The sequence below is a fragment of the Anopheles cruzii genome, chromosome 3 (assembly GCF_943734635.1).
Source record: "Anopheles cruzii chromosome 3, idAnoCruzAS_RS32_06, whole genome shotgun sequence".
NCBI classification, from domain to species: domain Eukaryota; kingdom Metazoa; phylum Arthropoda; class Insecta; order Diptera; family Culicidae; genus Anopheles; species Anopheles cruzii.
In genome coordinates, this window is record NC_069145.1 from 69,742,494 (window position 1) to 69,755,692 (window position 13,199).

General features: G+C 52.0%; 2 protein-coding genes across 2 annotated transcripts; one reads left to right on the forward strand and one right to left on the reverse strand.

Moving 5' to 3' along the window:
• Positions 1-7,954: 7,954 nt before the first annotated feature.
• On the reverse strand, positions 7,955-9,666 carry LOC128273752 (cytochrome P450 4d1-like). Its single transcript, XM_053011786.1, has 4 exons — positions 9,504-9,666; positions 9,060-9,443; positions 8,362-8,994; positions 7,955-8,298 (listed from the first exon to the last, which is right to left on the reverse strand). Exons 1-4 carry the CDS (start codon positions 9,664-9,666, stop codon positions 7,955-7,957), a joined length of 1,524 nt encoding a protein of 507 aa, XP_052867746.1.
• Positions 9,667-10,175: 509 nt separating this feature from the next.
• Positions 10,176-12,347, forward strand: LOC128270881 (NADH-ubiquinone oxidoreductase 75 kDa subunit, mitochondrial-like). The gene has a single exon (XM_053008307.1). The coding sequence runs from the start codon at positions 10,176-10,178 to the stop codon at positions 12,345-12,347; it is 2,172 nt and encodes a 723-aa protein (XP_052864267.1).
• Positions 12,348-13,199: the final 852 nt, after the last annotated feature.

Below are 13,199 nucleotides of genomic sequence, written 5' to 3' on the forward strand. Positions count from 1 at the left end.
GCACCGGAACGCTTTCGGAGTTTGTGGGAAAACTCCGATCGGAAACTGTACGCCCGTCGTACGTTTAGCCGTGCCGCTAAAGGCGCCGGCTTCATTAGCATAAATTATAATTTCATATGTGGCAAACAGGGTTTTTGAATTATCGTTTTGTCACTTGTTTTTCCACCGCCGTCGCCGCCTGTCGCTGCCCAGCTTCCGAGCGGCTCCGAGCATGGGGTTGATGGAACCCGATGAGCATAAATATCACTTCTCGTCCTGTGCTGCAAACGATGCAAAATGGAGCGAATGTGGACCGCGAGCGTAAGCGCACTTATGAATTGTGCATGATTTTTAGCGAACAAGTGCTTTACGGTGTCACTTTATGGTGGAGCGCGGCAACATTATGCCGCGAACCGAGCACTTAATGCATACCGGCAAGATGGTTCGTTCCATCCATCCATCCAAAAGCGACATTTCCGGTTCGTGCGTGCCGGCGAAGTGGAAAGACGTTAAAATTGCTTCGAGTTAACCTATTCAGCCGAGTGCACGTTGGCAAAACGTGTCGTTACGGGCGTTATGTTTATGCAAACAACGGGGCTGCGATCGTCCGACCAGAGGCAAGTGGCACTTTGCCGGTTCATGCTCCACGCTTCATTGGGTTCGTAAATTTCGCTTCACGTCGAGTGCGGCCAAAGTTTATAACGGTGATCACACCACTGATGACTCATTTTCGCGTTTTGATGCGCACAGATTTATGCGTTTAAATCTGTACATTTTTGGTGTATGAAAAACCATGCCAACAATCTGCTGACGGAAGCAACAAGTTCTAGGTTCCGGTCGCCGTCCCGCAAAACGTGCTCCGCACACGAACCCAAAACCCGGGCTTGAATTTCTTTTTACTTTAAGCAATGCGTTCCCGAGTGTTGCCACGTTAATCTTCTGAAATTACCAAATCAGATAAATGAGTGCCCCAAAAAGGGTCGTAAAGGAGTCCTCGAGAGATCGGGGTGCTCCAACCGGCCGCCGGCTTTATCGGTGGCGGTCCACAATTTATCGGTCCATTTTGTTTTACGGCCGGCCCCCGGGGCAGCCGGCACTTGAGGAGCTATAAAGTGCGGAGTTAAATCAACTAAATGCGACCGGAGTGAGTCCTGTTGCTGGACTGGGCGGCCCGGGTCCGGGTCCGGGCATTCATCAACATCGCAACCCAACATCGCAGCACACGAGAAACCTTTCCGAGTCAATTGCCCCGACAATTCGATCCGATTCCGAAGGACCAATCCGAGGCGCGCTGCTGGGGTTCTCCGGCGTTGACCGGGGCGTTGATTTCGGATTCGGACTTCACATCATTAGCCTAATTATGTGCTGCTGTGCCGAGGCCGAAATCTTGGTCCGTGCCGGCCCCGGCTGCTACGATTTCGGACGGAAGCAGCAGGTTCCTGGCGTTCCCGTAATGGAAGTGAGTTGTGGCTGACATTTGCCAGTGCTGCTAGACACTCGGCTAGATGGCCCCTCGTGGCCACCGGAACCCGGAGTTGGTCTGGGGGTTTTTGCTCGAATCGAAGAAAGGCACCCCGGTTGGGCTTTAATTTCTTTTTGCGCCGTCGGAAAGTGCATACCTCGGAGTGGTCCCGCTTCCTGCCGGGTGATCCTAATGAATGCATACGGTGTGGTCGTGTTTGCGGACCACGTTTGCCCATTCTGACCCGGCTAGGGTGCATAGATGATTGATGTTTTTTGCGAGGTCCTGCAGGCGAGCCTCACTTGCACGATGTTTGCCGTGCCGAGACGGAAACATGCAAACACGACCGACTGGTAAGGTGCCACCTTTTTTCCAGAGATCGCATGATTTTGGCTGCCACCCCGATCGGGTGAGGGGTGGGTCAACATAAATCCAGGTACTTAGTTTTTGTTTTCCGCACACGCTTTGTGGAGTGACGTCTTCGGGCGTATCGACACGCAAACCGTTCATTAAAGATGATGGATGGTTCGGTGGGCCGATTGTGAAAACATAAGGAAATGGATACAGCGTGTAGCTTTCACCTTTCACGGGCGATGTTGTTGTTTTTCCACGTGTTTGCACCGCGCCGATGATAAAGGGAAACCGTTCCGGTGCCTCTCGAAGGTTGCGTGCACTGCCGCCAAGGAATGTCGTGTGTTGCAGAAATGATTGCTAATAATTTATGAACCCTTCAAACGCAGCGCAAATTGAAATACCGAACCAGCATTAGTGCTGGCGCTCGTTTGGGTGATAATGGTTGCAATTTAACGTCACTTAAGCTGGCTAGATTTAATGTATCGGCATGCTATTAAAGTTCAGTTTGAAATTTAACATGATGAACCTCAGAGTTTCATGTTTTTATTGAACGGACATGTTGGTTCATTGAATCATTTCGTTCGTCTATTTTTAAATCTAATGCATGGATTATTTATGTCTATAATGATGGACTTTTTCAGGATTTTGTTTTCTTAAATCTTCAACAAAACCACACACTATTTGTTTTTGTAAACCATTTTCATGATGCTGGGTGATGGTTTTATTTGAATTGCAATGATTTTCGCTGAGGCTCCTTCCAGTCCTGGTCAGCAGCTGCTGCCGAACTGGCACACTGCGCGAAGGGTCGTGAGTAAATTTTCCCACTTTGTAATTTGTAATCGGCTAGCACGGTGGCCACGCCATAAAACGGTAAAACGCTTAGCGAATCGTCGAAAACCGATCAAATCACGGTTCGTTGTCGTTTGCGTGGGCAACACCAGTGGGCAGCATAAAATCAGTGTTTTATTGTTTCGTTTCGATTCCGCGCCCGGGATATTGGATGGCCGGATCGTAAAAAGGAGTCTCGTGCTTTTATTTATCAATCACTTCGGCAGCTTAACGTGTTCCGGCGGAGGGTCGTTTGACGTACGACAGCCGGGGACGCGTCCATTGCCGGACGGTCCTCGCTGATTCTTTTTATTTCCAACCGGCGGTAGACAACGAAGGATGTTTGGTGGGAGGGGGGGGGGGTCCAAAAACGGGCAGCTAGTTTCGTGGAAGCGCCGTCTCGTTTAACCAGCTTAATAAGTCGTGAAAAGTCCGCTCCAGCAGTGGAAAGGGGCTTGGTTCCCTGTCCTTGCGGACGCGCTTCGGAGACGCTTAATCGCGTACGATAAAGTGACGAAGAGCAAGTTTTTATGCTCGATCGCCATATGGCAAGGGGAATTTGCGCCAACGCCAGCTGGAGTCTGGCAATCCCTTTCCTTCCTGGGAGAGCAAGTTTCATATGAGTAGGAGGAACGCCGCGACGGACAGAGACGGAGCAAGGGGCAATGATTCCGACGAAAGAGAGACAGAAAGGGGCGAAGATGGGCAAAAAGAGCACTAGCAACAGTGGCACACACAGTGGGGCAAATAAATCAAAATGTAATAAAATACGCAATTTACGCTAGACTACTGTCAGCTGCGATTCGCGTAAATCACGCGGATGGGCGTAAAAGTTTCGGCTCCCCTCTCGGCGGGCAGGTCTACAGGGGAAGCGCGTGATGTCACCGTCGGTGGGGACCGGGGCCAAAGGACGGCCAAGTCGACAAGGGCGGCGCGGCTAGAGTGTTATGATGCTGGTAATTAATTTAGGAACTTTCACCTTCGGCTACAGATGTGTCCGGATGGCCATGGGAAAATGGAAGAAGGTAGACATTTTTTTTTTCGTTTCGCTTTCGAATGCAACATTTACTTTAGAGCGTTAAGCGTGGAGTCTTTGGTGCGATGTTCTTCGGTTTGTAGGTAATTTATCATTGATAATTAATACAGTTTTTTCTCCGGCGCTTGGTTCACTTACAGGTGTCGTTCTTGACGTCTGACATTGTGCAGAGTGTCCCAGGGATTAGCATTAAGTTAGCTGCGGGCGACGCACAAATGAAAAAAAGGAACTCTCAAAAGGATTTTAAAAATCCTTTTCCATTGATGGGAATAGAGTATGGGAATTGAGGATTTTTTTAATGAGTATCATCCCTGACTAAATTAGAAAATGAACCGTGTTTGATTATTCAACTAAATGGTAGTATTTGAACGAGTACAAAAAGAGTCCAAACATTTACTTGAAACGTTCAACGAGATCCCAAAAGTTTGCGGAAAAAATTACGAACGCGTCGCGTCAGTTGTGTTTCGGGCCCCATCCACGGACCGGTGCCATATTTCTTTTCGCTTGATAGCTTAATAAATTAAGGGCCACCCCGAAGTCCCCGGAAGTTCAATTCTTCCCGGAGATAGAAATAAATTTTAATGTCCAAATGCAAACGACGCGCCGGGTGGAGGATGTATTTAGTAGCACCGAGCGTTGATAGTAGGAAAAAGAAAACGTTTAAGGAAGGGAGCGAGAAAAAAAGACGGTCGATGCAATGGTAATGGCGAGTTTCACACCGGACCCGGCATGAAGCAATAATCGTAATAGACAAAAGTTTTCCATTTCCACCGACTCCCGTTTCGGGCCGGTGAAGTGTTTTCCTCGGTTGTCGGTTTTTTTTTCAACCATCCCGTGATAACCTCCGTCAGGTTGAGCGAAGGATGTCTGAGGATGTTTCCTGCGAATCGCGTCCCCCGTGCCAAAGGGCCAACAAGCGAACAAAAATTAAGTGCCTATTACGGTGTTTAAAGAAATGATAATGCTTGACAAGTGGCCAACGCCCAGCCCGGTCCGGCCAGGACGCTTGATTCGGTGTTCTTCGTTTTCAATTTAATTCTAACTTTCTGGCCTTGCCTCGGCCTCTGTAGGTGGCGTTTGCGCCTCCATTGCGCCGCCTGCCTCGAAGACGAGTTGTTGATTCCGGCCCCCGATTCCTACGCGTTGGGTGGGTCCGCGGGGTAGTATTTGCATAAAAGTGAAATAAAAATATTAATAAAAGCGCACGCCAAACGTGCCGGTTCGGCCTAACGTTGCATCGTTCACCGTGGGGGGAGGTCGGGCGGTTCATAATTGTTTCTGATAGACACCTCCGGGAACCCTAAGGAGCGTCCCAACAAAGGGCCGGTCAAGCGAGTCGCACCGGGTCGGTTTGCTTCAACTTTTGGAGAAAACTTGGCGCTACTCGAAGGAAACGCTGGCTGGCGTTGCGTTTTACGAGGCTCATCATCATAAAGCGCGCTCGTTTTTATAGCTCCAACCACGGAGAGAGAGAGACCGAGAGAAAGAGAAAAAATGGCATCCAGAACCGGGAAATCCTGCCGCCCGGCGGTGTGGGTGGGCATGATGGAACAATTGTTATTAACGACCGTTGTTTACACTTCCATGAATCTCTAAGGTGCCACTTTAAGCCCCTTGTCGTGGCATGGTGCCTAAGTAGGCCGAGAGAGTCACCGAAGATTGCAGGGCCTCCGTTGCTCGCATTTCTTCATTGCGCCCGGTAAAGCTAGGCCCGGATGACGACGACGACGACGTAAGGTGACAATGCTTCGTGGACTCAAGTGGGCACAATAAATGCACCCATAAAAAAAGTACATCCCTGCTGGAGGAACGCTTAGCTGCAAGTGTTGCCATTAGGAAGATTGCGACTCCGGTGCGGTCCGTCTCGAGACGAGAAGGCCGACATAAGCGGGCTCGCAGAGAATTACTTCCCTTTGCCGTCGTTCGTGGAGTGGCGGGCCACATTTCTATGAGCAGGGAGGCCTTGATGCATATTAGTAGTTTCGATCAATTGTGACCCCGGCACACACGCGTTCGACGGTTAAGATCCCATTTTAAATACTACCTAAGCTTTAATTAACTGTATTAACTTTATTGTTCACCTAAGCTTTAATTCTTCAATTTTTCAATGGTTTATTGATCCAAATAAATACCGAAATGAACAGCATAGAGTAATTTATCAGCTGAGCAATTGATGTTGATATGGACACGTCTGACAGGAATCGTTATAAAAGGCAAAGCGTGCGTTGAAACTAATAGCATAATGGAACTGCAAGGACATAGCCGGAACGCATATTTAAAAAAACGCTCTATCTACCGTTTGGTAGTTTAAAGTTAATTTAAATGAAACCACGCAGGTCACACCAGGTACTTCTTTCTAGAAGCGGAACAATTCAAAAATCGCGCAGCGCACCGTTAAATCTCGAGCAGCGTGTGTGGGCAAATGTTTGCCCATAAATTCACCCAAACTCTAGACCGTTGGATGGTCTCGCTATTTTCGCCATTTCCGTCCACATCAGCACCGCAGAGGACCGGGCCGTGCTGTTTTCCACACCGGAGTGCTGCACTTATCTGCAATATTCATGCAACCGGCGACCAGGTTACAATGTTGCATATTCATCACCACACTACGGGGAGCGCGAGTGCGGTGCAGGTGAGAAAATAATAAACAAATATGCTGCCATGCTGCCCGTACGCAGGAGCTTCCGGTCGCACGGGATGCACGGATTGAGGGCCGGTGAGTTTCAGCGAGTGTAAAGGATGCAATATTTATCCTGCAAAGGCGAGGCAAGCCGGTCGGAGCTTTGGCAGAGCTTTGGCCTGCCGAGAGCAGTGGATACCGCCAGTGCCTGATAGCCTTGCCGAGCAGGTCCTGCGCCAACGGCAAACAATTTCGGGGAAATATTTTCTCGAAAACCACAAAACCACTGCCACCGCCGGGCCGGATCTGCGCCAGGCAGCGATTCGGCTTGGCTCCCGTATCAGGGTCGGGTTCGGGCAATAAATTTTGTAAAAGCGAATGCTGCTTTACGGGGAAGCCTGAGAAGTCGTAGTGTAACGGCCCGGACACCGGAAAGGCAGGCATCTTAGATCAAAACGGCCAACCGGCCAACGGTAGTGGGCTGATCAAATATTCACGACACGAACCGACGACGGTTGCCGGGACGTGAAAGCTGCAAACCGGAAACGGCACTACGTTTTGGGTCTACTGAGCAGAAAAAAAGGAACAAAAAGAAAGTTGTTACGCAATCTACTTCCGAGCCGGCCAATCCGTCGGCCGGCTGCTGCCGCTCCGGGAGAAACAATCCAACAATTATGTTATCTACTTTCGACGTACTTTCGATCCAATCATAATCAACGAAATTGGATCAGAAAGTTTGACCGCGCGGCCACTTATCGGAGATATAAACTGCCCGGCAGTGAAGATGTCGGCCACAATCGCTGTCAAAGTTGCGGTACGAAACCGTAGAAATAATTTAATACCATCGTTACACTGTTATAACTTTTATTTCGGTTCAATTAAGCAGAATTACAGAGCCGTATGTGACCTCACATAAAACTGTGAACCTGAACAACATTTAATAAAAGCCTAGTAAAAGGTCTTGTTTGATCAACAAAGGTACGCGCGAGATGAAAACTTGTTGAACTGTCCTTACTTTGGAATGAAATGTTTTTTTAATCTTAGTTTAATAAAAAGCAACCGCGGAGGCTCATATTGCCACCGTTTCGAAACATAGTTTGCCTCCTGAGGCCGAAGACACACATTATTTTCATTCAATCAACCCGACCATTCAACCAGCAAACTGGCCACTGTGCGGTGAGAGAGAGCGAGTCCCGGACGTGCCGAGGGGATCCCTTTGATGACTTCTGGCGCTGGACAGCCGCACTAACTGGAGCAAGGCAAAAAGTATGTTGCGAAACAACTTTTTGCAGTCACGGAGGCTTCATCGCTGGCCGCCGAGGGAGTCACGTTGCAGTGTCGAGTTTTGATGTGTACCCGCTGTCGAAGGCTTGCGTTTGCGGTCGGTAAGCGCGTCGAAGCACCAGCAGTGTTATTAGCTATTGGAGGAGGACGACGCAAAAAACCCGCAAGAACTTGCGGGATGCTGGATGGAAAAAGTTGATAAATTTAATTTGTGGAAGCCTCGTCGGCTGCCACCGGCGCAGCCATCGCAGCTTTTGATAGTTGGGTTTCGGATTGATTAATTAAATTATTATGTTCCGTGGCAGCGTCTTTGGCCAAGTTCCATCAGAAACTACGCAAGCAGAAGATTAGACTTCTTCGCGCTTTATTACTACACACATACACCAAGTCTTTACCGCCGTTTGACTAGTTTCACCGGGATGCCGGTGGCGGCGGGACGCAGCACTAGGTCCGTCTTGAGCCGAAGCCGGTCGATGGACTCTCCGGGCAGGATGCGGTAGGCGGCGATTAGCTTTACGATCGTAACCTTCATCTCGAGCAGCGCGTACCGCTGGCCGACGCAGTTCCGGAACCCGGCGCTGAACGGAATGTAGTCGTACGGGCCGCGCTTCACTTCGTTCTCGTCGGAAAACCGTTCCGGATCGAATCGCTCCGGGTCGGGGAACACCTTCGGATTGCGGTGTACATTGTAGATGTTGAGCGAGATCGTGGTGCCGGCCGGGACAATAGTTCCATCTAGGTAAGGAAAACGGGATGTAGTAAAAACCACCAAAAGCTGGAATTTCTCGTAGGCCATACTCATTTCCATATCCTCCAGCAGCTTTCGGCCGATGAATGGGACCGGTGGTCGTAGGCGCAACGCCTCCTTGATCACCAGGTCCAAGTACTTCAGCTCCTGGAGCGAAGCGCTGGTGAGTACGGTGGTGCTGGCATCCGACCCGAACGCAGTATTGATCTCCTCGAACAGCTTCTGCTGGACGTCCTGACACTTGGCCAGCTGAAGAATGGTGAACGAAATCCCGGACGTAGTCGTATCGTGTCCCTCGAACATGAACGTGTCCACTTCCTCGCGAATGTCTGCGTTGCTGAGCGGCTGACCATTAACCGTCACCTTGAGCAGCTGATCGAGAAAGGTGTCCCGGCGCTTCGAGTACAGATCTTCCTCGTCGCGATTGAACTCGACCTTGTTGAGCAACTGTTCGTTCTCCAACTGCCGGCGCCGTTTTTCGATCACCGAGTTGGTGAAGTTGTGCAGCTTCTTGATCACTTCCTCCTGCTCCTTAGCGAACGGGTAGAGGAAGAACAGTGACGGGAAGGAACGCATGACGCTGAAGACACGCCGGAAGATGAACTCCGACATCTGTTTTACGCTGCGAGCGTACTCGTTGTTCGGGTCATTCTGGGCGTTAATCTGCACGCCCATGGAGGTCTCTGTTGGAGAATAGAACGAAAGCCAGATAGGAACGTGGGCAGTTTTAATGGCGTACCGGACCTACCGCAAATGCTGTCCAACGCGTACAGCGTGATGTAGTCGTAAATGTCAAACTCCTTCTGGTTGACTTTGTTCTCGAGTCTGGCCACCAGAACGTCGGCCTCCCGATTGAACACGTCCATAAACTGGTCCAACATCTTGAAGTGGAACGCCGGAGTAATGATCTTGCGCCGCTGGAACCACTTGTCGCCGAACGAAAGCAGCAGCCCGGTGCCTAGCCATGGCTCCAGAAACTCGTACGGGAACGACTTCTTGGTCGTCTTGGCCAACAGAACCTTCTCCACGTTTTCGGACCCGGACAGGTCCAGCACAAGATCGTTAAACGCACCTATCATGCTCACATCCGCCCCGTACTTCTGGTGACACTCATTCAGGACATCGAATATGTCTTAAAATAAAGTTACCATCAATTCAATCGCCAGCAGGTGTACCCATGCGCGGACCTTACCTTCGACCGATTTGTTTTTGAACAGATAGTAACACCCCAGAAAGTAGTGTGGATACGGCCCGCTGAAGTGTTTCGAGATCTCCAGCAAGTGTTGGCGCCTCTGGTGATACTTCAGTAGCAGATAGCCAAGGCAGAGCGCCACAAGGGCTACCAGTAGAAACATCTCGTTCGGTGTAGATTGGTTGCGGTTCCCGGTTACAAACGTCTCTGGCACAACATAAATACCGACTGTGGCGTACCGGTTGACTTTAGCACCCGCGGCACGGGCCACTCAATCTCGCTTATCGCGCCGATTTCGTCAGCCACGGACTTATCTCGCCCAAAGTAAAACCTCCGCTAATCTGCGTGACGCGTGTGTGTTGGGGTTCCGATAGAGATTGGCGATGACGCCGATCGAGCAAAAAAAAAACAACCGAAAATAATGCAGGTCATGATGACCAAGCAATTACGGTATTTCATAACCAAAATAAACAAAACAACATTGTAATTTCGCTAATTTCGCGCCGTAATGGTGACCCCCGCTTTAAATCATCGTACGGCAGTCGGTTAAAATAATTTAAAATTAATTACGCGAACGGGTTGAAGTAGTGGATCTAGTTCACATAGCGTTACTGGCGCAAAACTGTTTGACGTTAGGCAGCACAGATTGGAAGAAGTAGTTTATCCCGGGCCATGTTGCGACTTCCGTTAAGGCGACTTATTGGCCAGCGATTTGGGTGGTGGCCACCCCCAAGTAGTCGGACTTTCACTAGCGTTCCCGAAGCGATTGAAGTGTTCGTCGACGACCGATCGGTGCTGGTGGAACCGGGCACAACCGTGTTGCAGGCCGCGGCCCAGATCGGCATAGAGATCCCACGGTTCTGCTACCACGAACGGCTTGCCATTGCCGGTAACTGCCGTATGTGCCTGGTGGAGGTGGAAGGATCGGCCAAACCAGTCGCGGCCTGTGCAATGCCGGTGGTGCCAGGCTGGCGCATACAAACCCGCTCCGAGATGACCCGGAAAGCGCGCGAAAGCGTCATGGAGTTCCTGCTGATGAACCACCCGCTGGACTGTCCAATCTGCGACCAGGGCGGCGAGTGCGATCTGCAGGATCAGGCGATGGCGTTCGGATCGGACCGATCCCGCTTCACCGACATCGATCACACCGGCAAACGGGCCGTCGAAGACAAGGACCTGGGGCCGCTGATCAAAACCTACATGACGCGGTGCATCCACTGTACGCGCTGTATCCGCTTCGCGTCCGAGGTGGCCGGTGTGGACGATCTCGGTACTACCGGGCGAGGCACCGACATGCAGGTCGGAACGTATGTGGAGCGGCTGTTTCTGTCCGAACTGTCCGGAAACGTAATCGATCTGTGTCCTGTCGGGGCGCTCACCAGCAAACCGTACAGCTTCGTGGCGCGTCCCTGGGAACTGCGGAAGGTCGATTCGATCGACGTGCTGGACGCACTCGGCAGCAACATCGTGGTCGGAACGCGCACCGGAGAAGTGTTGCGGATTTTGCCACGCGAGCACGATGCCATCAACGAGGAGTGGCTATCCGACAAGGCGCGCTTCGCTTGCGACGGCCTAAAGCGCCAACGGCTGGTGGCGCCAATGTTGCGCCAACGGAACGGTGACTTCGCGGTGGTTGACTGGGAAGGGGCGCTGGTCACGGTGGCCCGTGCGTTGCGTGACACACTTCCGACCGGCCAGGTGGCAGCCGTCGTCGGTGGACTGGCCGATACCGAGGCACTCGTGGCGCTCAAGGATCTGGTCAATCGACTCGGCTCGGAGACCCTGTGCACGGAGCAACGCTTCCCGGTGGACGGGCCGGGAACAGACTTTCGGTCCAGCTATCTGCTGAACGCTTCGATTGCGGCCTGCGAAGAAGCGGACGTGGTGCTGCTCGTGGGCACCAATCCGCGCTACGAAGCACCACTCCTCAACAGCCGGCTACGCAAAGGATTCATCCACAGCGGACAGCACATTGCGGTGGTTGGACCGAGGGTAGATCTTTCGTACGAGTGCGAGTACCTGGGCGCCGATACTTCGGTCGTCAGTGATATCGTCACCGGTCACCATCCAATCGCGCGGAAGCTGCAGCAGGCCCGTAGACCGCTGATCATCGTCGGTGCCGCGCAGCTTGCACGTCCCGATGGCCTCGCTTTTCTGACGGCCCTTTACGGCTTTGCCAACGCACTGTCAGCGGCGTCGGATCCGAACTGGAAGGTGTGGAACGTGCTGCAGTCGAACGCCGCTCAGACGGCAGCCCTGGACGTAGGTTATCGGGCAGGCGCGGATTTGGCCCTGGAAGTGAACCCGAAGGTACTGTTCCTGCTCGGAGCCGATGCAGGAGTCATCGAGCGTGGAAAGCTACCTCCGGATTGCTTCGTCGTCTACCAGGGACACCACGGGGATGCTGGGGCTCAGCTAGCCGACGCCATTCTGCCCGGTGCGGCCTATACCGAGAAGCAGGCCACGTACGTCAACACGGAGGGCCGTGCCCAGCAGACGCTAGCCGCCGTCACACCGCCCGGTTTGGCGCGTGAAGATTGGAAAATACTACGCGCCCTATCGGAAGTCGCTGGAGTTCCACTGCCGTACGACACTCTGGACGAGCTGCGGGCACGCATGGAGGACATAGCGCCGCACATTGTGCGGTACGGGCGCCTTGAGGAGACGAACTTTTCGGCCGTCGCGGAAGCGGTCCTGAAGCAACGGACAGTGTACTTCGAGGGCGGGCCCGTCGAGGTGTCGCAGAAACGGTTGGAGGATTTCTTCATGACCGACCCGATAACGCGAGCTTCACCGACGATTGCCAAATGTGTGGCGGCTGCCAGGAAGCAGCCAGCCTACTAGGGACCGTCATTGGAGCAGATATTGTTAGATGTGGGTTGCTGTTTTGTAGGATTGATGAACAACTGAACTGACTGTTGGTCAGTTACCAAGGAAACGACAGCCCATCGCATTCTTCAAGAAATGCTGCCATGCCAGATTGCTACTGTGATTACTGTTTCTTGACTGGCATTGCGCTATCCGGCGGACACTAAAACGGGCCAGCTTGGCGCATCGGACGCTGGGCGATTCCGATCGCAACGTAATGCCGAAATACATCCGCAAAACACTAGTCAGTATGAGGCACACTCTCCGACACCGGTCCTAAAACGAGAGTCATGATCCGCGTCACCTTCTGGGCGTGTTATCTGGCCATTTTGGAAAAGATAAAAACCCACCCGAATGTTGCTGCGCAGGAAAATCCCTTGTCGAGCTGACCCGCCGAATAGCCAGCGGGGCACAGGCCCGTGTTCGAAGCGATTGGCAGCTCCAAGTGGGGCCAAGGCGCTATTCACGGGGTTGCATGCTCACCGATTGCTATGACCGGAACGTGACAAACCAAATCCAACATAATCCTTTGCTCCAAGCCGCCCTTGGCTGGGTGCGGAGCTCGGGCAAACCGGGAACTGTAAACGGCTGAAGCTCCTTGGCGTACACCGGACCGGAGCGGAGGGTATTATCATGTATCGTGGCAATTTCGATGGCTTCTCAGACCCCCGGAGAAAAACAAAGACTCTTTGCTCAGCAGTTTAACGAGCCATGTTTTTAATGTGATTTCGTTGGGGTTGCTTTTTTGTGCTCGGTGCCCGGGTATTCCGGGAAGGATGGCCCGGGTGGCCCAGAAATCTCGGTTCTCGGTTCCGCCCCTCGAGCACT

Excerpts from the sequence above, each read along its gene's own strand:
- LOC128273752 (XM_053011786.1), bottom strand. The coding sequence starts at position 9,666 with ATGTTTCTACTGGTAGCCCTTGTGGCGCTCTGCCTTGGCTATCTGCTA. Across the intron at positions 9,444-9,503 it reads CAAAAACAAATCGGTCGAAG|ACATATTCGATGTCCTGAAT; the intron begins GTAAGGTCCGCG and ends CTTTATTTTAAG. Across the intron at positions 8,995-9,059 it reads CGCGTTGGACAGCATTTGCG|AGACCTCCATGGGCGTGCAG; the intron begins GTAGGTCCGGTA and ends ATTCTCCAACAG.
- LOC128270881 (XM_053008307.1), top strand. The coding sequence starts at position 10,176 with ATGTTGCGACTTCCGTTAAGGCGACTTATTGGCCAGCGATTTGGGTGG.